General features: G+C 55.3%; 2 protein-coding genes across 4 annotated transcripts in view; both read right to left on the bottom strand.

Annotated features, from left to right (window-relative positions):
- Positions 1 to 240: 240 nt before the first annotated feature.
- CPNE9 (copine family member 9) lies at positions 241 to 6,732 on the bottom strand. Of its 2 annotated transcripts, none has more exons than XM_065687015.1 (20): positions 6,631 to 6,732; positions 5,275 to 5,315; positions 5,142 to 5,188; positions 4,784 to 4,887; positions 4,576 to 4,615; positions 3,921 to 3,997; positions 3,665 to 3,728; positions 3,457 to 3,560; positions 3,266 to 3,370; positions 2,808 to 2,849; positions 2,645 to 2,720; positions 2,516 to 2,569; positions 2,375 to 2,436; positions 2,065 to 2,111; positions 1,806 to 1,987; positions 1,553 to 1,680; positions 1,357 to 1,459; positions 1,222 to 1,279; positions 998 to 1,071; positions 241 to 921 (listed from the first exon to the last, which is right to left on the bottom strand). In XM_065687015.1, the coding sequence occupies exons 1-20, from the start codon at positions 6,705 to 6,707 to the stop codon at positions 769 to 771; spliced, it is 1,638 nt and encodes a 545-aa protein (XP_065543087.1). In that variant the 5' UTR covers positions 6,708 to 6,732; the 3' UTR covers positions 241 to 768. The 2 variants fall into 2 exon arrangements, with proteins under 2 accessions (XP_065543087.1, XP_065543088.1); XM_065687016.1 differs by having other exon boundaries at positions 3,457 to 3,542.
- A 363-nt stretch (positions 6,733 to 7,095) lies between these two features.
- Positions 7,096 to 26,847, bottom strand: part of MTMR14 (myotubularin related protein 14) — a 28,543-nt gene continuing 8,791 nt past the window's right edge. The window contains exons 9-19 of one of the 2 annotated variants that reach the window (XM_065687596.1): positions 26,300 to 26,374; positions 24,915 to 24,981; positions 23,857 to 23,942; positions 23,497 to 23,573; positions 23,154 to 23,190; positions 21,835 to 21,905; positions 21,213 to 21,262; positions 20,856 to 20,994; positions 18,249 to 18,425; positions 10,592 to 10,747; positions 7,096 to 7,466 (exon numbers count right to left, since the gene is read on the bottom strand). In XM_065687596.1, coding sequence (XP_065543668.1) covers positions 7,289 to 7,466; positions 10,592 to 10,747; positions 18,249 to 18,425; positions 20,856 to 20,994; positions 21,213 to 21,262; positions 21,835 to 21,905; positions 23,154 to 23,190; positions 23,497 to 23,573; positions 23,857 to 23,942; positions 24,915 to 24,981; positions 26,300 to 26,374 — 1,113 coding nt within the window. In that variant the 3' untranslated portion in view covers positions 7,096 to 7,288. The remainder of the gene's footprint in view (positions 7,467 to 10,591; positions 10,748 to 18,248; positions 18,426 to 20,855; positions 20,995 to 21,212; positions 21,263 to 21,834; positions 21,906 to 23,153; positions 23,191 to 23,496; positions 23,574 to 23,856; positions 23,943 to 24,914; positions 24,982 to 26,299; positions 26,375 to 26,847) is intronic. The other variant, XM_065687597.1, reaches the window with a different exon arrangement.

Genomic DNA, 26,847 nt, shown 5'->3' with positions numbered 1-26,847 from the left:
CCACCGATCCCCCCTTCATCCTCCGGTTCAGCTCGTTATTGATGGTCGGTACCGGGGTATAGACCCCACTGAGCAGCCCCGGTATCCCCCGGCGCTGCGCAGCCCCGATTAGCCTGTTACCGACAGCGGGTACGGCGGTACAGACCCCGTCGAGCCGCCCCGGTACCCCCGGTTCAAGCCGTTATTGACAGCGGGTACCGCGGTACAGACCCCATTGAGCCGTCTCGGCGCAGCCCCGGTTCACCCGTTTATTGACAGCCGGTACCGTGGTACAGACCCGTCGAGCCGCCCCGGCACCCCCCGGTACCTCCCCCTGCCCCACGGCTGCAGGGCGGGCTGTGGGGCAGGCGGGAGCGGAGCGCAGGCAGGAGCAGGGCACAGGCAGGAATGGGGCGCAGGCAAGAGCAAGGCAAAGCCCATGCCCCATGGATCTATAGGGCTGAGCCCCCCGGCATGCAGCCAGCCCCAGGGCCGGCCTCCCGCCCCCCCGGGGGACACACGTATACAGTGGCCCCCCCACCAACCGGGCCCCGGCACCGGTGCTGCCCGCGCTGCCGAGGGACGGTGCAGTCCAAGCCAGCCCCTTTGTGCCAAGGCATCACTTTGTACTGGGGCCATCCAGCCCCACGTTGGCCAGAAGATGGGGGTCTCAGCCCCATTCACCAACTGATTATCGCCCTTGTGAGGGGCACATCTCCATGGCTAAGCCCTGGCCACCGTCGGAAGGAGGTGACACATGTCCTGGTCCCCATATGGCACATGAAGCAGCTATTGGGGGTCTGCCCGGCGAGGCTTGATGTCACGGGTCTTCATATAGGACAGGAGCTGCTCAGGGATCTCAGCCAGCACATCCTTGGCCAAACGGGCCATGCTCAGCACTTGGTTCCCAGAGTCATCCACGTAATCCCGAAACGGCACGAACTTGAAGGGAAAGGAGTTTGGTTTGTAGCCTGGTTGGAAACATCAGCATCGTTCTCGTGTGGTGGGACTGGGTTACCTGTACAATGTCCCTCTCGGCGTATCGTCCTCGGGAAGACACCCGGACTTCGTCACCATCCAGCTCCTCCATGGCTGTGGGGTGATAATCAGGGTCGTTGAGCATCAGTGGGGTGGGCATAGGGGATGGAAACATCATCCCTTCCTCTGGGACGCCGACATCCGTCGGCGTCCCAGAGGAAGGGATGATGTTTCCATCCCCATTCCCCATTGTCCCCAACTCACCCTCAAACTCAGCCGGACCCACTCCCACAATGATGATGGACATGGGCAACGCAGAAGCCTGTGGAGCAGAGGCAGGGTGGCAGGAGAGGTAGCACCCAGTGTAGCTTTTACCCAAGGTGACAAGAGTGCACTCACGGTGACGATGGCTTCCTTGGTCTGCAGCATGTCGGAGATGACACCATCAGTGATGATGAGGAGGACGTGGTACTGCGAGCCATCAGTCACTTGGGCGGCCGTCCTATGGGGGGACAAGCGGTTGGATCCCTCCAGCACTATGGGGCCAGAGTGGCCTTTGGGGACAGCAAAAGGGACAGAATCCCCCAGTGCTCACCCTGCAACCTGGTTGATGACCGGGGCGAAGTTGGTGGGACCATAGAGCTGGACTGTGCGCAGGCTCTGCAGGTAGGACTCTAGCACACCCTCAATGCCGGCACAGCTTGGGTTGTCCATGTTGTTGTTCTGAAGGATAAGGATGGGCACTTGGAATGGGATCGATGCTCCTGATGTTATCCAATGCAGGATGCAGCCGTGGTGCTTCCCTTCCCCACCATGGCCACCCCACAGCCGGGAGATCCGGGTCTCACCAATGGGAATTGGTGGGAGATCTTGCCGTCGGGTGGGATTTTGGCACCGAAGCCATAGGCAGGGAAGAGCTTGTCGCTGTCGTAGTCCTGGATGATCTCCCCCACCGCCTTCAGTGCCAGGGCATAGGCACTCAGCTGGTAGGGGCTCGCGTAGTGCAGTGAGGTGGGATGTGATGGCATCCCTGCAGCACAGCACCCATCAGCACCTGCCCCACAGCCACAGGGGCTCCCCTGCACACCCCACACCGGCTGCACTCACCATTGGAGGCCGTGAAGTCAATGGCGACGGTGAAATTCAGCTGCGTCCTTATGGGGAAGGGGAGAGCGAGGGAGGCTGCCGGCCCCACAGCACGGTGTGGCCTTGTCCCCCCATCCAGGACCCACTGCCTGAGTCCCCTTCCCCAGCCAGCACTCCACAGCCTGGGGCCACCATCCTGCACCCCAGCCCCAGCCCCACCACCCCCTTGTCACCCCAAGCTGCACCTACACCATCACCACCGTCCTAGCCCTGAGACCCTCGCCCATGGCGGGGGGTTCAGGGAGCCGGGGGGCACCCAGCCCCCACTCACCCGCCCCGGATGTAGTCAACGAAGGTGAACTCGGACTCCACGGAGAAGGAGAGCAGCGTCACCTGCGGGAATGGGGGGGTCAGACCTGAACCCCTGCCCTCAGCACACACAATTGGGGGGGGCAGGCCCAGCCCCACTCACGGTGCCGGAGTTCACGTATTTCTTCTTCTTGCACTTCTTCCTGGGGTTCAGCACCTATGGGAGCAGAACTGGGTCAGCCCCGGCATGTGTGGGGTGCCCCATAGCCCCCCGCTTTGCCCCCTGCCCTACCTCGTACACTGTGAACTGGCTCTGTGCTCGGGACAGCTCCCGGTAGCTGGTGGCAAACTCCCCAATGAAGTCGTGGCTGAAGGAGGAGCGCAGGGTCAGCGTGGCCGGGCACCCCGGTGAGGGGCACCCCATGTGTGTCCCCCCACCCCGGGCACGGCCTCACCTCCCGTCCCTGTCCCAGTCGTACACATCGATCTTCACCGTCCTGGAAGAGAAGGTGGGCAGTGGGTGAGCTGCCAGCCTGGCTGGCACGGCCCCCACCTTGAACCCCCCGGGTATGGGGACAGCCAGCCCCACGGCTAGCACCCTGCCTGCAGGCAGGCAGAGCAGCTCTGCTGGGAGGGAAGAGGGAAATTTGGGTCATGGCGGGGGCCCTGGAAAGGAGGGGGATGCCTTTATGTAATTTGGGTTGCAAAAGAGGAGAAAATAAACCCAATAAGGACCCAATTCTGAGCTGCCTGTCGCTGAGGAGAGATGCTCACACCCTAAGAGATGCTCACACCTTAAAGAAGCTTACACCCTGAGAGAAGCTCATACCCTAAAAGATGCTCATGCCCTAAGAGAAGCTCATACCCTAAGAGATGCTCAAACCCCGCTATGCCCCTATCCCCATCCCCGTACCGGTCGTAGTCGCCATTGCAGAGGGCACGCACGGGGATGGTGAAGGGCTGCCACACGGGGTTGAGCGTGTTCTTCACCACCTCTGTCTTATGGCAGATGGTGAAGCTGCGGGGACAGGGCAGGGTTGGGGTGTGCTGCAGGGCAAGGGTAAGGCCGGCACCGCATCCAGCCCGCCGTGCCCCGGCGCTCACGTGCCGTCCTCGTTGCTGCGGTAGAAGACGAGGAAAGGGTCGGATTTTCCAAAGAAGTCTTTCTTGTCCAGCTTGTTGGCGCACAGCTGCATGGTGACGATGTCCTGCGGACAGGGACGTCGCTGCTGGATGCCTCCTGCACCAACAGCCACCCAGACCAGGGGCCACACAGCCCCTGCCTTGCCGGTACCGGGACGTCAGCACTCACCCGGCAGTTGCTCAGCTCCTCGGCCAGCAGCAGGATGGTCCCACACCGCTTCCCTGGGACACCCCTGGCACCAGAGGAACCTGCTCAGCTTTGGGGACAAGGAGGACGGGACAGGGGCAGGAGGTGGGGATGGGGATCATGGTGCTCGGCAGCGTGGCCGGTGTCCCTAACAGGGGACAGGCAGAGAGGTCTGATGGGAGGGGTGGCTGGGACATGGTGTGGGACCCCCCCATTGCCCCACCACGGGGTGACTCACGTGAGGGCTCTCTCCAGGCGGCCCCGCTGGGACCCGATCACCTCTCCCAGTGCCACAAATGCCTGTCCCAGGAAGTCCTGTGCCCAAACACAGCACCGTGAGACACCGGGGCTCCTGCCGGGCTCCCCACAATCACACCCACCCCTCATCTTCCCCACCACGCAGCGACCTGCCATCACCTTGTTTTGGGGACACACAGAGTGTCCTGAACACACCTTGTGCCCCAAGAGCCAGCCCTGGACCCATCCAGCGCCCCCACATGTCCCCTCTTTGTGCCCTGTACTCATCCTGTGCCCCCCTCAAACCACCCCACATGCCCTGGACCCATCCCTCCAGCACCACCCCATATTCCCCAAACCCATCCTGCACCCCTTGAGCCACCCTACACCCACCCTGCACCCCTGTGGCGTGTCCCATCCCCATCCTGCACCCTGCCCCACCAGGCACCCCCATGAGGACCATGTTCCCCGGGCAGAGCGGAGGCTGGTGCATGGTGAGCACCTACCTTCTGCCAGTCCCCATGGGGCACAGAGAGATGGAGAAGCAGGTTAGAGCCCTTGAGGGGCATTCCGCTGACAGCACCCACATAGGGCACAGCCTGGGGGTGCCTCACCACAGTGTCACCCCAGGGTGTCACTGCACACCCTGTGCTCACCTGCTTCAAGATGGAGCAGCTCTTGGAGTCCACGTTGTAGCTGGTGACGGGAGAGCAGAGCCTTGAACTGATGCCTGAGGGGTACCCTGACGTGCAGCCCTGCTTCCCACCCATCCAGGCTTTTCCCTGACATATCCTTATTATCCTGTGCCGCCTTATCCTATTCTCGGTGCCTTGCTCCACCCCAAGCGGAGCCGCTCTTACTCACACATCGAAGCGGAGGTTTTGCTTCTCCTCAAAGTAGTAATCGAGGACGAACTTGCGCACGAAGTCGGGGTTCAGGGTGTTGTCGATCACCTCGGTGCGCCCAAACTGCGGGGAGAGGGGTGAGAGCAGATCCCCCTGGAGCCCCCCCCTTCGCTGCTGCCCCGGCAGTAATCCTGGTGTGGGATTAGCGCTGCCGGCACGGCCGCATCATTATCATGGACACGGAGGGATCATTAGCAGGGATACAGGGGCCATATGGGCCTGTTTAGCCCAGGCGGGGATTAGCCAGGAGCAGGGACGCTGGTGGTGGCACAGGGCTGGGAGCCCCCCAGGCACACGATGGCAGGGTCTGTGCTCACCTCCTTCCAGTCGCTGCCGCCTGAGCCCTGCACGAAGAGGACCACCACTGCGGAGAGAGGAGGAGAGCCGTGCCATTGGGCTGTGCCGTGCTGTGCCATGCCAGTCCATACCCTTCCTGTCCCTGCCACCCACCTGGGTCAGACTTGGAGAAGGTGTCCATGTCCAGCAGGTTCCTGGAGGGACAGAGCCACGCATGAGCCACCATAAGCGTCACCACCCAGCCCCACAGCAGCTCCCCATGCCCTCACCATTCACCATGGGATAGCACCACACCAGAAGGCCACGCTTGGCACCCTGTGGGGACACACTGGGTCCCACTGCAGGGCTTGGTGGGACAGCAGCACAAGCGAGGAGCAGTGTCCCCAGCACTGACAGTGATTGAACATGACAGAGAACCCATTTAGAAGATGAAACCTTCCCCTGTGCTGCCGGCGCCAGCGGAGTGCCCACTGTGGCTAATGGCAGGGCACAAGACTGGGAAGAAAGGAGACACTTGGAGCAGGGGCTGGGCAGCTCCGAGCCCTCCACCGCTGCCAGCAGAGCCATTGATCACTGTCCTTCACACCGTGTGACACTGGAAAGTGCCAGTGGCTGCAAGTGCCTATGAGCAGCTCCCCTGGGATCCTTCCTGCACACAGGGTGGGCTGGAGCATGGCTGGGGGCTCAGCCATGGCACACAGGGCACAGACCCCCCTACGCTGCCCCAGCAGCCCTAAGCCCTTGCCAGGCTGTGAAGCTGAATCCTGCCCATGCTTTGGGGCATCTCCGGGAGTGAATCCTGGCTCTTGCCTGGGGTTGCCAGGCCCCACGGACCCACAGCCCCACTGCCCAAAGGGGCTGGCAGGGGCAGACTGGAGTTTGCAGGGCTTGGGGCTTTATGGAGCAGCCACCAGCATTTCCAGACTCCCTGCACGGTGAGGCTGGTGCTGGTCCCCGCGGGCAGGACCCCCGGCTGCAGGCAGCGAGGGCAGCGGTACCTTGCCGGGGCTATATTTAGCCACTGACACTGCTCAGCAGCCACTGCTTGCCCCACGGACCCACCGGAGCACCGAGCAGCACCTCTCCTATAGCCCCCGTCCCACCCCGGTCCAGCGCTGCCCCACCGCTGGCCCCGGCGCCCCGCACGGAGCTGGCAGAACGCGCAGAGCCGGGGAGCTGCCCCCATCCAGCACCGACCCCCTGCGAGCACCGCGCTGAGCGGGGCCACCGCACACCCCAGCCCCGGTACGAGCAGCGGGTCCCACCGAGCAGCCGAGACTGGTGCCGCATCCCGCGGGACCCCGCGGCGCGGACGGGACCTCTCCCCACGGGTGAAAACCGAGTGTTCCGCCGTGCCCACGGAGCGAGGCGGCCCCGAAGCCCACCCCTTCCATCTCCTGAGACCGGGGAGCAGCGGGATGCTGCGGGACAGGGGCACCCCGCAGCGCATCCCCGTGCGCGGACATCACCCCCCGCCCGCTGCCGCGGCCCGCCCGGCTCCCGGCTCACCGGCAGGACACGGTGAGCTCCACCTTGGTACCCGGCACGCTGCCGGTCGCCGGTTCCAGCGCTCCCGGAGACGCCATCCCCGCCCGGGCGCCGCCGCTGCTCCGCGCCGCCTCCTCCCGCGCCGCTGAGGCGGGCGCGCCCGGGGGCGGGCAAGGCACAGCACAGCCCAGCACGGCAGAGCCCCGGCCCCGCCGGCAGCACCGCCCCGGGGACCGGCAGCCGCGGCCGGCTCAGCCCCAGCGGGACCCCCCGGCCGGGGCTGCGGACCCAGCTCCGCTCCCCAGCCCGGTCCAGCGCCCGTTCATCCCCCCTCCCCGACGTCCTCCTCATCCCATCCCATCCCCGCCCCGCCCGGGGCTCCCTCCCGGTCCCGGCTCGGTGCTATTTCGGTGCCGCGGCTCCCGGAGCGTGGGCCGGGCTATTAATAGCGAGCTCCCGCCGCCCGAACCCAGACAGGAGGCAGGAGAGGGCACAGCTCGGGGGGTTTACTGGGGGGATTTACAGCAGAGATGGGCCGGAGCCCCCCCGAGCCCCCAGCCCCAGGCAGGGGGAAGCCGGTGGTGGGTGCTGCAGGTGCCCGCACCAAGAAGGGGGGTCCTTGGGCTTGGCCAAGGACGGGTCCTGCCAGCCCCGGTTGTCCAGGCACTGGTTCCTGTGCTCAGAGCGTGCTGCTGCCTCTCAGTCCCACACCTCGCACAAACTGCTCGAGGAGGCCCCCGATAGCCCCCGAGGGGCTGGGGGGCACGGCCTTGAGGCCGATGGTGCGGCTGTAGCTGGCCAGGAAGGAGGAACGCACTTCTTCCAGCCGGGACTCGCGGTCGCTCGCTGACACCAGCCTAGGAGAGAGAAGGGGGAGGTCAGCAAGGCCAGCATCCCTATCCCTATCCCAGCTCTCACTCCCAGTGTGGCGCAGGAGGCTGGCAGCAGGGCTGGGGTGATGTCCACAGCATCAGCAGGGCTGTGGTGCTCAGCCGGTAATGATGGCCAAGGCAGCACCAGCTCCAGAAGGCTCCACTACAGCAGGTGTGTCCATGACTTGTCCAACACAACCCAATGCTCTCCCATGGAGCCTCTCAGCCCCAAGCTCCTGCTCTCCCCTTGGTCTCCTCCTTCACCACCCCCCCAGTTTCTCCCATCACCACCACCGTGCTCCGAGGCCATGGTTCATACAGAAAGTGCTGCCCTCCCCACACTGATGTCAGCCCCTGCGCCAGCTCCCTCCCCTCCTCACTCAACATTGCCAGGTGGAGCCTGGCTACATGTGCTACGTCTGGACAATCACTTCCAACCTATTTGTGGCCATCCCTCACGTCCACTGGCCCTAGCACAGCCAGCAGTGGGGAAGGGGTGATGAGAGGAGGCAGAGAAGGTGACAAAAGCCCTAAGGAGGGCTCCAGCCATGGAAAGACGAGAGCTGAGCGGCGTTTCGCATCTGCTCTCTGCAAACAGGAGGGCTGCGTGCAGACTAGGGCACGGCTTCCCCCAGGACCTGCTCTCCTCTCCAGCTCATCCATGCATCTGCCTGTGGGCAGGGGGGATGAGAGCAGAGGGAAAGAGATTATCTCAGCCAAGGGAGCAGGCAAAAAGCAAGACCAGGGTTCAGAGGCGGCTGTTCCAAGCACTCCGGTCCTTGCTGCAGCGCTGTACCCGTAGTTCCCAGGGATAACAAGCCATTCCTCAAAGGTCACTCCAAGGGCACAGTGCGAACCTTCCCCATCAAATATTCTCTTTAATCTCTCCAGCGCCTGGGCTGGCTATAAATTGGCACAGCTTATTTGAATGGAAGTGTTAACCACCCACAGCCAACAGCTTCGGTCCGGAAACAGCAGCAAGAGGATCTGGTGGGAGGGCTATAAACAGCAAGCGGTGCCGAGGCAGCCAACCAGGCCGCTGTTTACAGTGTCTGATAATAAAGAGAAGACAGAGGGCAAAGGGAAAAAAAAAAAATAGAGGCAACACATCTAAACACATTAAAAAGATGCTTTTTTGGCAACCTAATTAGGACGTGGAACTCACAAACCTGCCAGCAGTTAAAATAAGCTGCAGGGAAGCAGGACTTGTTTGTATCCGAGTGGAGTGATCTTAAATGTCACAGGCAGAGGTAAGCGAGGGCGTGCAGCCGCTGGGTCCCGTGGTTTCTGGCTCTCGCACCTCTTTCCAGGGCAGGTTTGGTATTTAGGTTTTTAGGTTTCTTTCCTAGAGTGAGATGCTCTGAGGGCAAGGAGCCTGGCACTGCCTGCCACCAAGCCCTGCAGGCTGGCTGCATTGGGCTTGGAGCAGTTCAACCAGGGAGGCAGGTCCTGCTTCCCTGCCAAACTCTGCCCTGCTACACTTCCTACCCGCTCGTCTGCAGCTTGGGGTGCAGGATGAGAGGAGGCTGTCAAAGCCCCAGCACAAAGTAAGCCCTGACAAGCCCCACACAAGCACAAGAAGTAGGCTGTGACAAGCGTACCTTCGTGGAGCTGCTGCCAGCTGAGATGTAAAGTGGGAACTTAAATGGAATTTAATTTTCCAAAACCCTCATACTGTGCTGGGCTGTGAAAAACTGGGATAAAGCCCGGAGCCACAATGGGCTCCTGAGCAAACAGAGCTGATGCAGAGCTGAGAGAGAGGAGAGGTCCTGGGTTAAGCTCAACACAACGCCCCTGGGAGCATCCCATCCCTTCCACACAGCGCCTGGTCCAGCACCCACTGAATGGTGCCCACAGCACCCCACAGCTCTAGTGAGGAGCTGAACAGGGCAGAGCACTTGCAGCACTGCTGCTTTTCCCCTCCCTTTGAAGCTGGCTGTCCCAGGCACCACACGTGCCCGTGGTCTCAGCACAGGCAGATTAGGAGCTCAACTTCCATTCACGTTTCTCTACCCCATTCCCTATTCTGACGTTAGATCCAGCTCCGAGAGCAGCAACAACTCGCTGGTGATCAGCAGCCACCAAGCACTGCCAGATCCAGGACACAGTAAAGCAGTCACTAATTCAGATGCCCATCCTTCTCCAAACAACTGCAGGAGCAGCTCAGTGTATCCTCAGGAAAGCAGGAGACCAAATCCCAGCCAGGCTATGTCCACATCTCTTCTGACATTTTCCTCTGCCAATTCATGGGTTTTGTATCTTCACCATAACTTGGGGGCAGCTGGCTCAGTGGCACGGCCACGTAAGAAGGCAGTTAGCCTGTCCCACAGCAGATGTTGGTTTTCACATCACTTGCCCTCTGCCCCAAAGCATATACTTGGATCTCGGTAAGGGCTGCCAGATCTACCAGCACAGCTCTTGCTCAGCTAACAAGCAGCAGCTCCTCATCTGCCATTTCGGTTTCTTGATTGAGAGTTTGCAGCCTGAAGGCACAAGCCAAGGTTCTCCTCTAACAGCAATTAAAGCACATCTCCTGTCTTTCAAGCTTCCACAGAGGTGGCTTTCTATTTGGAGAGGAACTTTGCCCCCCAGCCATTTTACATGGCAGGATGCAGGGTTTCTGCTGCTCTGCACTGGCCACATGCAGCCCCTGCAAATGATGCTGTGCGGTCAGCCAAAACTGGGGCTACAGAAGAAAAGCCCCTCTCTTATTGCAGCAAGGATCTGACCCCAGCGGGGAGATGGAGATGAGCAAGATCCAAAAGCAAGGAAATCTGGGTTAGCAGTCCTGTCCTGACAAGCATGCATCCTCAAATGCACTCAATCATGCCCAAATTCAGCATCTTCGGGGAAGAAAGAAAAGCTTCTTCTTTCTACAGAAAGCAAAGTGCCCCCCAATCATTAGGCAGAGAAAACGCCGGTTTCTTCCCAGTTCAGCATAAGCAAAGAGTGCTCAGCGATGGAATTTGTGGATGAAAGCATCAAGGCAGGGAAGACAGGACAGTTTGTTAACTGTCTTCTTCGAAAGTGCCAGGGTGATCAAGTTCCAGCGCTTGCAGTCAGCCGAGAGAGTGCCCCGAGGAGAGAGATGCTGCATTTGAGACACTTACAGGCAAGTGCTCGGGAACTCATCCGGGAAGCTGCAAGGGAGAGAGGCGTCCGCGCTCAGGATTGCCTGCTCCCGAATACTGCCGCACCCTGTCACCATCTGCCAGCTCCCAAAGTCCGTGGAAACGGAAGATCCGGGCAGAGAGTGGTCCCCCGATCTGCGGCAGAGAGAGAGGGACACGGCGCCGTCAGTCAGGTCAGCAGCCACAGCCTTCACCCAGCGCTGCTGCCAGCCGGGCTGCCAGCCAGCAGCGCTGATACCCGGCACCAGGGTGCAACATGCAGCTCTGGCTGGGCCCCTGGCCAGGCCCGTCCTTTGAAAGCCAAGGGAGAGCCAAGCTGGCTCCAGAGCAGCGGGAGCGCACTGGGAGCTGGACAGGACAGAGGCAGCGGGAAGCAGATGGCCATGCAGGCTGTGAAACCCGTTAGCGAGATGCAACAGCGTGTCCTGCCCTGAATCCCTCGCAGATGGGGACGTCGTGCTCTACAAGGGGCATCTCCCTGTGGCTTGTTGTAGCTGTTAGCACATCCCAGGGCAGCAGCGAGGCCTGATGGAGAATCAAGGTTCTGCTTGGTTAGTGCTGAAAAAGACTTATTGATGTTTGGTCCATTAGCAAACTGCTCACTCTGGAGGAACTAACACCAGATCTGAACAGAGCCAGTCACTGCTCAAGATGTCCCCAAGGCACCACCCCAGCATCTGCGGATCTTTTCAATCCTGTGTTAGAAGAATGGACTGCCCCAGAAATGAGGTGGCGAAACATCTTTAGGATAGGAAAAATAGCCAAGGGGGGGATAACTGTTTGACGTATGCAGCCTCCCACCAGGAAAGCAGGAAGCATGAAATCCTGGAACTGAATCTGAGGAGTCCCTCCAAAATCTCAGAGAGGGCACAATCACTTGTGACAACCCAGAGCTCCTGGCTTCTGGGGAACAAGCAATTACTGAGCCCCGCTGCACAGCAGAGTGTACATAGCTGGAAGCACAGCCTGTGGCAGACCCACTCAATTACACACTCCCGAGATCTTCTGGATAATTTATCTGAGATCTGCTGGGCAGGGAGCAGTGCTCCAGCTCTGCTGGGCCAGGTACTTGCACGCTGTCTTCGCAGCTAAGAATAGCAGTGGCGCACTGCAGCTGCTCCCCAAGGGACCAGGAGAGCAGCTACACAGACAGGATCTCCCACAGCAAGAAGGGCCTCAGCGAGACTGCAAGGGAAGGCTGGGAGGGGGATGCCCAGCAGGAGGCCTATTTGCCATCTCGGTCTAATTCCAAGCCTGCCCTTTAACTGGTCTGATCAATACAGCTGAGTTTGAGAAGTCTGAAACACGGTCCTGAGCTCTTTGTCTGCCAGCTTCCCATCGCAGGGCTGATGCTCCTGCAGCTGCAGTTCCAGGGCTCTCTGGAAGTTTAGGCTCTGGAAGGGCATCACAGCAGCAAATAGGAAGAGCAGAGCTTCACCTGCCCCATGCAGCTCTTGTCCTCTGGCTGCTGGATGAACAGAAGGGTGAGGTTCAGAGCACTGGGTCAAGCCCTTCATGCAAAAAGCTGTGTTTCCTGGAGCACGAAATGCCGCAGCAAGACCAAGGGTGTTTCCCTGAAAGCAGAACTGCAGCAGATACCGTTAGAAAGACCTTTTGGAGATCTGTCAGGGATAACCTTCCTTTGGGTGCAGGAATTCATAAGGGAAAGGGAGCAGCTGCTCAGTGACATCTATCCCTCTCCCTGCCTTTGGAAGAGAAAGCCAAGGAACTCAGTGTGAAGGAGGAGAGCAGGCAGAGTGCTTGGGCTCAGAGCACAGTGCCACCCTGGAAGCACAGTGGGAAGAGTGCAGGAAGCCAGGGAGAAGCATAGAGGAACACTGCCTCAGTGCAGAGGGAAGAGGAGGATGTCACCTCCCTGACAGTACAGCGCAGCCAGAAAGGAGAACCAGGAGTGTAAGAATTTGAGCTAAAGCAGTAAAGAAGGCGACAGGCAACAGGCTCAGGCTGAAAGGAGCCAGGGACATGATTTTGTCAGAAAAGTAATGGTTGCTGAGCAGAAGAGAGGTTTGGGGCCAGGCAGAAACAAAGGTTTTGAGGAGGGTAAGTGGATGGCAGAGGAGGGCTTGGGCTACAGCAGGATCTCCAGGATCTCCCTCTGACAGAGGCAGTATCAGGAGCCTGCCTGGGAGACTGTGCCCACACGGCAAGCAAAGACATGATCCAGGCCCCCAGTAAAAATGTGCCTCTGCCCAGTATCATCAACCACACTGGTCAGATAAGTGTGTGCTGAAGAAGGTGAACAGAAAACAGTTTCCTACTTTGGCCTCAGCTTCCAGCTCCTGGTCACCTTCCATGGCTGTCAGCGAAGATTAGATGGATCTTACACCCCCTTCTTGGAAGTGGATCAAGTCATCTCTTGAATCCTTTCTTGGACAGGCTGATAAAAACATCATGTACCTCCTGCAAGGCTGGCCCTTGGTGGCTCTGGAGCTCTCTAACCAACCCTTCCTGGGGTCCCCAGCCCTGTCAAGGCTGTGCAAACTCAGTCAACTTACATCTAACCTGACAGCACTGGAGTGTAGGAGCTCAAGGCAGCCAACTCTGTCTCACCTCCAGGCAGCAGAATAAACACCAGCCAATTCATTGAATAAACTGACTCTGCAGTAAGTCCAGGTGATGTCTCCTGGCTCAGATATCTGAGCCAAACCAGCAGAGCTAAGGCTTTGGCACACTTTCCCCTCTATCCCCAACACCTTCTCAGGGGAGGCTCCTGAGGAAGTGTCACAACCAGAAAGCACCTTCAACAGCCTTGAGAGACAGCAGGGCCAAGGCTGGGTGAGACAGGCAGGGAAGGCAAGGCATAGGGAAAGCCTGTGTTTGCACTGCAAGGGCAGCAGAGCTTCTTAAACGCTGAGCTAGGCTTGAGCCCAAGACCAGATCTCTAGGGTGACTCCATCCCAATGCAATCCAGGCAACACCAGAGGTGAAAGTCTTCCTGGTGTTTCTATCCCTCAAGGCTCCCTGTAAAGTTTTGCTGCAAAGGCCCAAAAAGGGCTTCAGTGAAGCTCCCAGAGGAAGTGGGGGCTGCTCAGACACCAGCACCCGTCCCCAAGCCTGTAAGAACAACACGTCTGCAACACACTGCAGCCATGGGATGACTCCGGGGCCAGGCCAGCAGCCGGATGACCATGGCAAAGCTGACATGGTTAGAGGAGATGAGATACAGCAAGGCTTCAAGTCACTGGCTCTGCCACAGACATCCAATGGCAGACAGAAAAAGAATGAAAGTGAGCTTCACACACCCACCGCTTCAGGTCCACGAGTGGGAAGAAACTCCCTCAAAAGTGCAAGATTAACAAAATTAGACTAGCAAAACAGAGATGAGCTGCAAGCTGTTCCTTCACACAAGGAAGGACCTCTAGCAGGCCATAAACTGGCAACTCCTAGCCTGGAATAGTTCCTTTTAATTAGGTCAGTGCTTCCCATGCAACATGCTGCATAGAAAAGAGTATTTCAGAGCACATGGACACTCGCCTACCAGAGGAGAGCCAATACTGGGGGCAGAGCAGCACTCAGGGATCCTTCCTTTTCCTAATCCATAACTGAGAGGAGTGCCAAGTGCCAACAGCTACGCTCTCATCCTGCCCTGCGCTGCCCCCGCTCACCTGCCACATTTCCACACACCTCGGACTATTTGGGAAGCAGCTCACTTGACAGCATATGCTCTGTGCCTCCAACCCGAAGTAGGTACCACAGGCACAGGCAGACCTGGAGTTAAGGGCAGAGCTTCCTACCTTTGCGTGGGAAGTGTTGGCAAGGAGGACTTGGCAGAGAGCTGTACTGAGAGCCCTGGCTGAATCCCAGGCAGCTATCTACAGGCTGTGTTAGTGCCGTACCAGCCTGAGCAGCCAGTCCTCCGTGAGCACATCCATTTCTCATTGCAGCACAGTCATGTGCCAGCCAGCAAGCCTGTTTTGTCATGCAGGAATTCCAGAAAACATTCCTGTAAACAATTCCTGTCCTGCTTCGGCTGCTATCCCAAGTGATCTTATCACGGGGACAGCTTTCCATGCCAGGTGGCTGTAAGGAGAGAGGCACAGTGTGCATGCAGACTTACCACTATCAACACAACACCCAGAGCCAAGGGACAGCAGCTTCTCTGCCCTCCACTGTGCTCCCTCCAGACCCTCAGCTGAGCCATCTGCAGCCCTTTAAGCAAGGGAGTTCTCTATGGCTGTTGACCAAAGCAGATCCTGCACGATTTAACTCCTGCAGATCTCGACTCTTCACATCACTGCGCTCTGCGTTTTGTTTAATTAACTTAGCAAAAGCACATTCAACCAAAGATTATCCAGCTGCTAATCCACATTAGTGCTATGGACACACAGGCCAAATCCCTGACACAGATACAGGGATTTTCTGCAGTGTCATGGGACACTTAGACTATTAGTGTCAACTGCAAACACAGAACATGGTCTGTAATCTGCTACCCACTCGCAATTCAATGCACACTATCCGCCATTCTCAGAGCTCTCTGTTTGCAGAACAAGGAGCACAAATAATCTATGCAGGATCTTCATGCATGTTTACCCTCAGCAGATGTGACCTTACCATCGTGTTGGGATAAGCTAAAAAAACTGCTAGGAATTTGCCTTTGTAATGCTTTGTCTAACAAGAACCATCCTGCGATTTATGGGTATCCAGGACCTTGGGATCAGAGCAGGACTCCGGCTGCTGAGGTGATGGCAGCAGCAGGCTGCTGACATGGCCCAGTCAGGAGAGGGGCTTGGCTTCCTTTGGGACACCCCAGCTCCCCTCTGGCCTCTGCTCATCCCTCTCTGCTGGTTTTCCTTCCCAATCCCTCTGCATCATCCCTGCCTGCGGCAGTCAGACTGAGCTGTTCATGTGAACTACCTGGAGGGTGCCTGCTGGCATTTTACAAGCAACCATTCTTCCCCAACTGCTGCTGCAGTGGTTTAAGTGTTTTGTTGCTATGGCCACACAACCAGAAGATTAGGAACTCAAGTACAGGAGTTTCTTCATCTCGAGAGCCTTGGATGTTAACCTGCCAGCAGCACTGTGGAGATAAAGGTATTTTTGGCATCCTGATCTCTGTGCTCCAGCCTTTCCATCCTACTGCCACCATTTCTCAGGGGGTGAAGGGACAGAATTTAACTCTTCCTCCCATCACAGATGCATTCTTTCTCCTTGCAAAAATGGACTCATCCTTTCCTTTAGGATGGAAAATGGTGGCTGAAGGTACTGTGATATCCATCAGCTGCATGGAGCTCACCAGATAAATTCAGACTAACATTGTCTTAGCAGGGAGACTAAAGCCAAGTGGAGTGACCTAACCCCTCTCTCTGGAGAAAACACACCATGTTCAGGCCCCAAAACGTGCAAGTCATGTCAGTGTCTGTCTTTAGCTATCAGAGCTGTTAGCAGGGAGGCACGCAGGGCACATTCTGACTGATCTGGCAATGGACTAGAAGGCAAAGGAACACAAAGGTGCCAGAAGACCGGGTTTGAAAGAGAAGCTCAGTTCACCTTGACAATTCCTCCTGCTCCCTGCAGGGTCTCTAAGTTTATTCCCTCCAGCCTGCACATGGAACAGGGCAAACCCAGGTGACACCAGAGATGGCGAGCGTACAGGGGTACAGTCCCCAGCCAGCACAAGTGCAGCAGGGTAACCACCTTTATGTGCTGCTCATTTCACCCCTTTGGCTTCACAACTGATTCCCTTCTCCCATCCGCTTGGTTCCAGGCTGCACATGGCGTTTGCTCCCGTTTTTGTCCCCTATTCCCCCATCATGTACTTTGCTCTAGCCCAGCTATGTTAACAAATTTAACAAGGATTTAGAGTGGACTGGTGCAACCTTGCTGCGCTGAAGGGATTTAAAGGCTTTATACCATGGCAGAAGCTATAATAAAGGTCAGCAAAAGGTTTATAGTGGAATTCACAGAATGTTTCTCTCTTACACTGACAGAATACTGCAACTCCTCCTCAGGAATAGTTATTTGGCATAAGGAAAAGCCACCCCCAGGAGCTCTGGCCTGGATAAAACAAGCTTCCCCACCATGCTTGCCTGCTGCTTCAAGCCCTGGGGGTGCCAGTTCTGAATACCTGACACCAATGGGCAGTAATCATCCAAGAGCTGACAAACACCACAGCCAGACACAGCCAGAGGAAGATAATTGTTGCCTTTACCAACTCTGAGCCCCAGCAACATAAATCCCAGGGACTGGTGCTCAGCCCCTTCCCGTGCTGCTCCTCTGCCTACGCTGTTTCTCCTCTTTGCTCTCAGAGAGCAGAGTCAGGCTGCAGCACCATGAGCACTGCTGCAAGCTCACTGCCAGCCCTGCTCTGAACATCCTGTAAGGTCTTGGGAATGGCACGAGACCACATACAGGAATCGTGGCACTACCATCACAAACAAAAGCAGTCCCAAGACAAGCTGGTTTCTTTTCTTGAGACAGAGCATTCTCTTCTTGGGCAATCTGTTTTGTCTTACAGACAATACAGAAGCGGGCCCCAGCAACAACTCAACACCATCCTATTGATCTCTTTTCCTGGGAGAACAGTTGGCATCACACATGAAACCTGCCAGACTGACTTTTTTGCTGGAATCAAGAAACTTAGTAAGAAAATCTTATAAATTTGATAGAATCACAAGATGCTTTGTGTTGGAAGGGACCTTAAAGCTCATCCAGTTCCAACCCCCTGCCACAGGCAGGGACACCTTCCACTAGAGCAGCATTTTCTACGCTTCACTTGTTTGTCATTTGGTTTTCCATGTGTACTAAAATTTGGCTGGTGGCTGTTTCTGAAGGGAATCGCTAGAAAAAGACTCACTGGAAAACCTGCAGAGACTACACAAGCTTTTGATGCTGTTAACAGCAACCTCTTATCTAAGAGCCTCTTTATCCCCTGTCGGCCTACACACATGGTGTTTGCTCCACAGGCTCTGTTCTTTCTTCCCTCGCCTAGCTCTCTGCTCCACTCTGCCCTACTGCAGCATCAGACTGCAGAAGGGTGCCAGAATATCCTTTGTTATGGCATGAGATTAGGCTCAGGTCCAGGGTCCCCATTCCCTGGCTGCCCAGCAGGAACACACAGCCTTCCGGGCGGAATCCTTTGCACTGGCACAGCGCTCCCAGCTTGCTCCCAGCAGATTCCACCTCTGCTTGCCAGCAGCACCCAGAGGGTTTTTCCAACCTGCAGAGTCAGGAAGGTCAGCAGATGGAAAGGGGGACAGGACAGATGCAGAGTGAGGCCTGCTCTGTTTGAAAGGCTTCCTCTCCCACACACACAGCCATTTCAAACCTCTGTGGATGCATCTGGCAGAGAAAGTGAGCTCCAAGCATGCAGGATGCAGAGATGCATGGAGTTGATGATGCTCATGGAGTTGAGGGAAGCACTGAAGACAGGCAGAGCAGACACCTAGCTGTTATTGGCACAGTTCCTCACTCCTCTAAATAGGCTGAGGCAGGAGTTACTATGTTTAATGGCCAGCATTTCATACAACGCCAGGTTAGAGAGGAAAAGGCCTCCTGATGCCCATTTGTAGATACAAACACGTGCTGCAGGGTTCTCAGAGCCACACAAGTGCTGCCCTGCACTCTCTTCAGCAGACACTCATTTTGCTGAGGGATGCTCTACTCCATCCCATCTCACCTGGATCTGGGCACTTCCAGTGGGCTGCTTCCAATCCTCAGGAAGTTATCAGAATGGGTTGATGAGGAGGAGCTGGAGGACTTGACTTCGACCATCCCTGTGGAAGGCAGCCTGTCTTCAGACTGCTGTGGCCTGCTCCAGAGCACAGCTTGTGGTGACGATGCACAGCTCTTCCTCCTGCGGGATAGAGGACTTGGATGAGAACAGTGGCTTTCCCATGCACTCCACCACAGCCTGGCTTTTACCACAGCAGCTACAAGCTCTTGTTCCCATTGAACCTGCCCTTCTCCCTCCCAGGGAACCACGGGTAACCACTCAGTGAGGGGGTACACTGAGCTCAACCCATCTTAGCCCATTCTTTCATAGATGCCCATCCACGTGACCTGGAAATCAGCAACAGGAGAACGCACACACACATACAGCGATGGCTTTGTTTAGGCAAGCTGCAAAAATGCCTCAAGCAAGGGGCCTCCCAGCAGGGAAAGACCATTTCAATCTGCTCTGACTCTACAGAATGTATCAGCCCAGGAGCTCAGCCCAGGTGGGTGTTTCACACATACTGATGAGGGTGACAGGGACACAACACCGGTAGTGTTTTCCCTTGTGATTCCCTGCAGGGGAAGGTGACCACGCTTCTGACCATGTGCTCAGAGCTGACAGTCACTTCAGCTGTAGATGCCTTTCAGTCCTCTCCCTGTCTGTTTACAGCCTCAGACTGCCCTGGATTCTTTCTAGCCAGTGCGTTCATTCTCAGGTGTGATTCACTGTCCATTGCTGCATTAAGCTGCTCTTCCTGCAACGTGGACGGGCATCTTAGCTTTGAGATATCAAGCACTGTCAGCAAATGCAGCTAAAGACAGGCTCATTGTACAGTGGAAAGCACGATATCCTCTCTTCATTTCTTGAAGTGTGTCCACCCTCAAACATCACACCACAGCCTCTCTCAAGCATTATTCATCTCCTGTTATCATAGCTGCCAACATAGCTGCACAGCCTGCAGAAACAGGCTTGTACAGCTAAAAACCAAATGCCTCTCCCTGCAAAGAGACCTTGAGGCCACTCTGCTTTCAGGGCAGCACAATGAAGCACATCCCCTCTTCTCCCTACTCACGCTATGCACCCAGCCTGTGGCAAGATCCATCTGCTCTCTGGACTACAACAGCCTGCAGCAAGACCCATGCTAAGCACTCATGGGCAGGCTCACAACAGTCCTTTCCCCAAGCTCATGCCCATAGCACTGGCCTAAACCATCCCTGTGGCAGCAGCAACTAACACCAACACAGCCTGATGTCCCCAACAGGAAAGAAAGCAAACCAGAGGTAGAAAACACATCACAAAATCAAGCCCTGGTACACATAAGTGCATCAGCTCTATGCCAGCACGCTCTGGTCACTTCACATCTTGGGAAAATCATGTGTACTTTGTGCTGCAGGATCTAGCCTGTATGTCCTGAGCACTCAGAGCAACAGAAGTGTGTCCAGTTTACCATCCTGCAGCCACGCAAGTGGAAAGCTGTTCTCTACTTGCTGCAGTCACTTTGCTGTGGACTGATATGCTCTGTGTGTTCAAGAGGACACTGCTGCCCACTGGGCAAATGCAGTTTGGGACTCTCCATCTCCATTTTGTGAGCCTTCAGGAAGTCTCTCTTCCCCTCTTCAGCAGTTTATAAGCTGCCTCACAATGTGCTTTAGAAAGGCTGCTGCCACTGGCATGGCTGCAGGCTCAGTCCCGGAGGAATTCCATCTGCCTCCAGCACAACCCAGTTTTAATTTAAAATAATTGCAATATAAAACGGTGCCTTCACATGTGCTGAGGGAGAGGAGAGAAAAATTAAACTGAGAGGGGCAACCCTGCAGCAAGGCTCTGAATCCCCAAACAGCACCAGAAACTCCACAAGCAAAGCACAACGCCCATCCCGGAGCAGCAGTGCCCAGGCACCTTCCCCAGTCCCCACTTCCACATAGCCGCCTGCATTCCCAGCAGAGTCCTGTATGATCCCCGATGAAGAGGGAACACTGAGAATTCCATATTCTCCCCCAGAAGTATCTCTAAGCAGCACTAAAGGCAGCAATCTGCTTTCAGCTCACACCTTGTGCTGGTAGAGGGGCTAGAGCTTAGAGGGGATTCTTGGCCACCCAGCCCACCTACCACTAACTGCAGATACTCCCCTCTATAACCTCTTCCATAAACTAAGCTTCATTTTAGGGCAGCAAAACTGACTCCACTTTTCCCTGGGGAGGCTGCTGCCAAATGTGGTTTTTCTGGTAGTTTGGAACCAACTTTCAGAAGGAACGAAATCCCTTCTGGAGGAGGTTTAACAGTGAAACAACAAAAAGGAAACAAAGATGCTTTACTCTTATCAGGGGACACGCTTCAGGAGCATCCCTGCAGGAGCCCAACAGTCTTTAACATGGGCTGGTCTCCAGTTCTTGGTGCAGAAGCTTTGTAGCACAAGTTGCAGCAAAGCCTCTGACAAACTCCTCCCTCCACTGTAAGGAACCCAGGCCACAGAGAGCAGACCCGGAGGGCGAGGGACTTCAGAAGTATCTTTTCTACTATGCTCAGAGCCTGCTCCTGTTGTTATCCACTGAGTGGGTATCTCCTCACCATGCTGCTTGAGCCTGTGCTCCGGCTGGCATCAGCTCCACTGCTTCATAGGTGAAGCTCCCAGCTGCTCCAGGGGAACTTTCCATCCCCAGGGAGAAGTCGCTGCTCAGACTCGTGGTGCTGCCTCGGTCTCTCTGCTCTAGAGAAAACAAAACAGACGTACCTGAAGGCCAGCTTGGTCTCACTTCCTCTCCCCCTCTGAGCAACACAATTCCCACGTGCTCTGGGGCTGTGCTGGTGCGAGGTCCCAAGGGAAGCATACCCATGTGTAGTCACCTTGATGCTGGGAACCCAAGCCCCCAAGCGATCACCCATTACCAGCACCCACGGGTGCTGAAGCCTGGCAGCAGCACTCACTGAGCATGCAGATCTCTTCCAGGGTGAAGCCAGGTGGCAAACTCTTCCTTCTGGGGAAGGAAAGACACAGTTAACTCGGGCACACTTCAGGCCACAGCCACATCTCTGCAGCACACAGCGGATGAGAGCAGTGGGGGGTTAGCTGTGCATGGGCAGAGGGGAGGGAATGGGGCTGCTGTGCAGTATCCCACTGTCCTCACAGTCCCAGTGCTGTGCTTTGAGAGGGTGGCAACAGGCTGTGGGCAGACACGTGCTTATTCAGAGCCCCCTGGGTGGGCTTTGGTTCTTTCTGCCTCTCCTGACATAGGAAGGGATTTAAAGAACCAGCCCGCTGCAGTGTCTGGTGGAGCTTTGTGCAGCCTGCTTGAGCTCTGCTCTGGCTTCATCCGTGCTACAGCAGCCACTGGCAGTCATTAAGCAGAGAGCACGTTTCAGCATGGACAGTTTTTCAGAGCACAACATGGCCCCTCACAAGCCTCTGCCCCATTTTGCAGCCTTCAGAGTGCAGAATAAATTAAGGAAAACTGGGCCAGGACACAAGGGCTTCCATCTCCCCAAAGGAACGGCACTAACAAGCTCCCTGGCTCTGCAGCCCATGCAGCAGCAGGCACAAGCTCCTTACCTCTGCGACTTCACAGCAGAGAACTCCTCAGAGGTGATGTGCTTCAGAAAATTGAAGCAGAAAAAGAAAATCTGAGCAAAGGGAGAGAGAAGAGCGGTTCAGGAATGAACCCAAGGCTCCATCAGCCTCTTATCTCAGTTGGGAGCTGCTGGCAGGCAGGAGATAACAAGAAATCTGCAGCTATCAGCCTCCCATGTGCCATGGGTGCCACCATCCCTTCCTGGGCCTCCTCGTACACATTAAGCTGACCCTATCTCTACTCCCTGCCACGGCGAGGCCCAGAAGGGAAGGTGTAAAACATGTCCTCAGCAATGCCTTGCACACATGCTGCAAGCACACAGCAGGTACTTGTGCCATCAGTGCAGAATGGCAAAGAGATGGCCCCAGGAGCTGCCTGGACACCCAGGTAAGCAGCAAACCCAGCAGGACCCTTCTCCTCCTGCAGTGGGTTGCAGGGAGTGCTAGAGGCAGCCATGCACCTCCTTTCCTGTTGCAGCTACCGACTGCCCTTGGCCATGCAGGCATCAGAGCTGCAGAGCTGCCAGGCTCGAGTCAGCAGAGCTCTGGGAAAGCAATGGATGGGAGGAATGATACTAATACAGAGGTGCTGGACCACGGAAAGATGGAAAACAGGCCAAGGTCCTGGCTCTGCTGTTCAGAGGCAGGGGATTTCCTACTGAGGTGAGAGTCTGAGGAGCAGGAGGTTAGCTACAGGGTTAGACATGCTTCCCACCTCCTGATCTCTACCCAAAAATGCTGCTACAACTATAGTCACAGCAATCATCCTTTGCTGTTTAACAGTGAAAGATATGAAGAGTATTAGTTCCACTAATCTTAACTGCCTCCCAACCCCATCTGTGCACCCACAGATACACCCTAAACACATGCACTGGAACCAGCACAAGCAGCTGCAGTGACATGCAAGCCACACGCAACTGCAGCACACAGCAGGAGGGCTGGTGCTCAGGACAAGCACACAAGATGAGACAGCTTTATTTCCAGGAGTCACGGGCCTTAAGCATCCCTTCTCATTGCTGAGCTGAACAGCACAGTCCTACCTACCCCCGGGCCTGATCTCTAATGGCACAGCACAACCAAGAGGGCTGACACCCATCAATCCAACTGTAGCCCTAGGGAAAAGCATTCCCTCACCTTATACATCAGACAGTGATGGGGCAAGGCTCCTACCTCATGTTTCCAGCAGCTGAATAATCTTTCTACAGCCCAGCCAAAGCACTGGTATTACCAGAAGCAGCAGTGAATGCTGCTCCTGTAAACAAGTATCCCGAGAGTAGAAAGCAGTGCTCCAGAGCACTCACCTCTTCTCCTTTACTGAGTCGATCGACTAACATGTGCCTGGAAAGAGAGCAAAAGCAGCTCAGTCACATGCTGGAAGCCAGAATGAGCAGAAGAGCACGAGCTCTCAAGAACGGCCCCATGCCTGAGCCTCCAGGTGAAAAAAGGCATCGTCCCCTCTTGTCACAGCTCACTGGCAGCTGCCCCAACATCCACCTTTGGTTGTGAGTAAACACAAATCCCCTGATGGCTTCTTCCCTGCTGTGCAGGGATGTATGCCCACAGCAGGGGGCTGGAACTAGATGTTAAGGTCCTTTCCAACCCAAACTGAGCTATGTACATGCAAGTAAAACTTAGTGTGCCTACCCAAAGAGAAACCAGTCATAGGCCACTGTTAGGTAGAGAATCTCAGATGGCTCCAGGGACGCATGGATCAGCCCATCCTGCAAAGAAAATGAGAACAGCCTTCAGGCAGCAGCCCTGGGGGCTGGGACTTGGGAATTCATCATCTACTGCAAACTGTCATGGTGATCCAAGATGCCCAGCTTACTCTACCTGCCTGTGATAGTGCTCTTATGGCAGGGCAGCGCATGTTGGGCTCCACATCAAAGCCAATCCACACCCCCTCGGCAGCCAAGGTAGTCAAAAGGAACATTAACTGCTCCACAGTCACCCACCCTCCAAGCAATCACCTCCAGAAGCAGAGCAGGTCAGCCAGGTACTCACGGCCCATAAGGAGAGGCGCAGCAAGGAGATGAAGAGAGGAGTTCGATCCCAGCCGGATATACAGTGCACCAGGAGCCCGCTGTCATCTGCTCCAGGCAGGGGTAGGGAGGAGAAGGACAAAAACCCCATATTGCAACAAAAGCAATGACTTTATGGCAAACTCATAAGGACAAGCTGCCCTCTGCCCCCCTGCCCAGGCTCAAGAGCAGAGCTCATTCACCAAACCAGAACATTCCCTCTTGAATCCGGCAGCCCACAAGCAGCTCAGAGTGTCCTGGGCTGTCAGCAGCCCCAGCTGATGTGCCGTCCTGGTCCTGACAGCTGCTCAGGACATGAAGTCAGTAGGTATGAACATCACTCTGCTACCCAGAACATGGCACCTACCCAGCTGCAACCCTCTATCACAACCTATTCCTTCATCACAGAGAAACCTGCTCCAACTGAATGCTTTTCCAGCCTCACCAACCAACCAACACACACTGAGCAGAGGCACACACACACTCCTATGATCTCCAGAAAATCCGGTGTGTCCCAGAACAACCGCTGCAGGAGTCTGTAGCTGGCTCCATCTATCCAACAGTGCTAGGTACAAGTTCATAGTGCCCAGAGGGAATGGGCAATACACACCTTTCAAAGAGTTGGGTGTGATGACAGAGGACGGAAAGGGCTCTTAAACAGGCACCTACTGAGACCGTGGGCTGGGGGGACAAAACAAGTGTCCAGCAAAATAAGAGCAAGAGTCAAGAAGCAGAGGAACAAATGTTTCCTTTTTTTCAGTTCTAAAGCAGTAAAACATCAGCTCGTATTTCCAGCTATCTCTCCATCCCTGAGAGGACAGGGCTTTCCCCTCAACAGGGGAGCTGGAGCCCTGAGATACTAGGAATCACCCTGTTCTGAAGGGAGAGAAGTGAAGCTGTCTATAAAGTGACTCTTCTATATTGGAAATTGATCCACAGTGGCACTAATATGATGATACTAGAACAGTGGATGATGAGCTGCTCCTCCCGAGACAGTGACTACTCCAGTTCAGACTATTAGGAGCAAGGAGTTTGCCTTACCATCACTATTGATGATGGAGATCAGCAGCTTCAGGTAGTTCTGTGTCTGTTGTACAAGGTCCCAGCTCTGCAGGAAGAGAAATGTTGATGATAAAGGTCTGCCCATAGCAAGAGGCTGCTTTGCAGTTCAGAGCCTTTCTATATCACAACTACAGCCTGAAACTTGCACTTGGCAACATCTCTGCCTAGAGAAGCACCTCAACCAGGGGTGACAGATCATCTATCCTTCGGCAGCATGTTCCAACAGCTCATCCTCAAAAACAACACACGAGACTTCTTCTCCTTATTTAAAGGTCTGATTTCAGACTGCAGACGTTGCTTCCTGTGCAGCTTTTCTTCCCCAGACTGAAGAGTGCTTTAGAATTAGTATTTTCTCCCTGCAGATGTACTTCTACATTAATCAAGTCAACCCTCCATCACCTCTGTGATTAGCTGGAGCCTGAGAACTTCAGCTTCAAGTGAAGCACCTTCTCCAGTCCTCAGATCACTTCTGCATCTGCATTTATTATACCCTCTTCAATTTTTAATATCCTTTGTAAAACACTGGCTGCTCAGGATTCTAGTGAACAAGTTTCTAGCCATAAACAAGCTGTGCTCCCATCAGTTCTGCTTCAACACTGCAAGCTGCTTTTGCATCATTCTGCTTTATTTAAATCCTTGACTGATGAACACTGGCCCAACATGGGGAGCTCTGCCCATGTGTGCTTCCAGCCAGAGAGCACAGGAGTGTGACACGCTCCAGCACAGCCAATCAGCACCAAACCTGGAGGGGCTGGTGGGTCCACTGATGTGTGAAATGGAGCACAGTGATCAGCAGTAGAAGATGATGCTCCCTGTTAGAACAGAGGTAAACCTTGAAGCTTGGGCGAACACAGGAGTTCAATTATCATTTGTAATGCTGTTGCAATAACACAGAGACATGCTACAGTCAAATACGATTTTCTACTCCTCTCCCAAAGGACAGGTACTACGAAGGAGGTGCCAAGTCCCTTGGCTACTGCTCGCAGAAGGGGAGGCTGACCTCTCTCAAGATTCTCCACAGTCAAGGAAACGTGCAGAGCTAAGACTGTGAACAAGTAACACTGCTTGCCATTTCCTGGCATGTTACTTGCTTTTGTTAGCAACAGAACTCCCTAAGGGATTGCAAGCTTTACATAGCTACAGAAAAAGCTTGGACGCTACAGCCAGCTGCCTCAGGACACACCAAGCTTTTGGATAGAGGATTCCCACTGCCAATGTGAAGAGCCAAGTAAGCAGCCTCACTCCCACTGGAGTGGTATGAAGTGAGCCAGATTATGGCAACAGGAGCAAGTCAGGCTTCAAATCTTTACTGATCCTTCCTGAATGGATTCATGAGCTCCCACAGAGATGGCTGCTTTGCTCACCTGGTACTCACTCCAGTCAATGTTCAGAGACTGGGTCAGAGAGACTGGGATACTTAATGGAGCATCTACATAATCCTGCAAAAACCAAACACAAATGGTCAGAGAAAAGCCCTGATCTGAAGGCAGTGAGTTCCAGCAAAAACTATAACAATAAATGCCAACTGGTGCATCTGAAAGAAAACACCTCAGCAAAGCATCTTTGGATGCAGAAAAATGAAGCGGTAAGAATTAACTCATAGCCTCGTAGAAGGGCTAGTGGAGAGGAGGAGCTTTTCTGTGCTCCCAGTGGTGGAAGTCAAGGCTAAGGCACGTTAGTTTCTGAATTCCTGTCGGGCAGCTCCACTCAACCATCTCCCTCAGCAGAAAACAGAATATGAAGACAGAAATAACAGAGGCTATCAGTAAGATCTCGAATCCAAACAAAGGAGCAACCCATACCCTGCATGAGAGCTCAAGCAGCACTGCAGGATAACAATTCAGTTATTTTACATACAGATTTTACAACTAGCAATTCACTACATTCACTGCTTGCTTTGTCCTGATGGCTT

This window comes from Lathamus discolor, chromosome 7 (assembly GCF_037157495.1).
Source record: "Lathamus discolor isolate bLatDis1 chromosome 7, bLatDis1.hap1, whole genome shotgun sequence".
Taxonomy (NCBI): domain Eukaryota; kingdom Metazoa; phylum Chordata; class Aves; order Psittaciformes; family Psittacidae; genus Lathamus; species Lathamus discolor.
The sequence above is the reverse complement of the archived record's forward strand: the minus strand, read 5'-3'. Positions and strand labels throughout refer to the sequence as shown.

What these genes read in the sequence shown, in the direction of transcription:
- CPNE9 (XM_065687015.1), bottom strand. Translation starts at nt 6,707, where the DNA reads ATGGCGTCTCCGGGAGCGCTGGAACCGGCGACCGGCAGCGTGCCGGGT. An exon ending in GCCAGTTCACAGTGTACGAG is followed by an intron (nt 2,570 to 2,644) that starts GTAGGGCAGGGG and finishes CTGCTCCCATAG; the next exon opens with GTGCTGAACCCCAGGAAGAA. An exon ending in GGGTCCGGCTGAGTTTGAGG is followed by an intron (nt 1,072 to 1,221) that starts GTGAGTTGGGGA and finishes ATCACCCCACAG; the next exon opens with CCATGGAGGAGCTGGATGGT.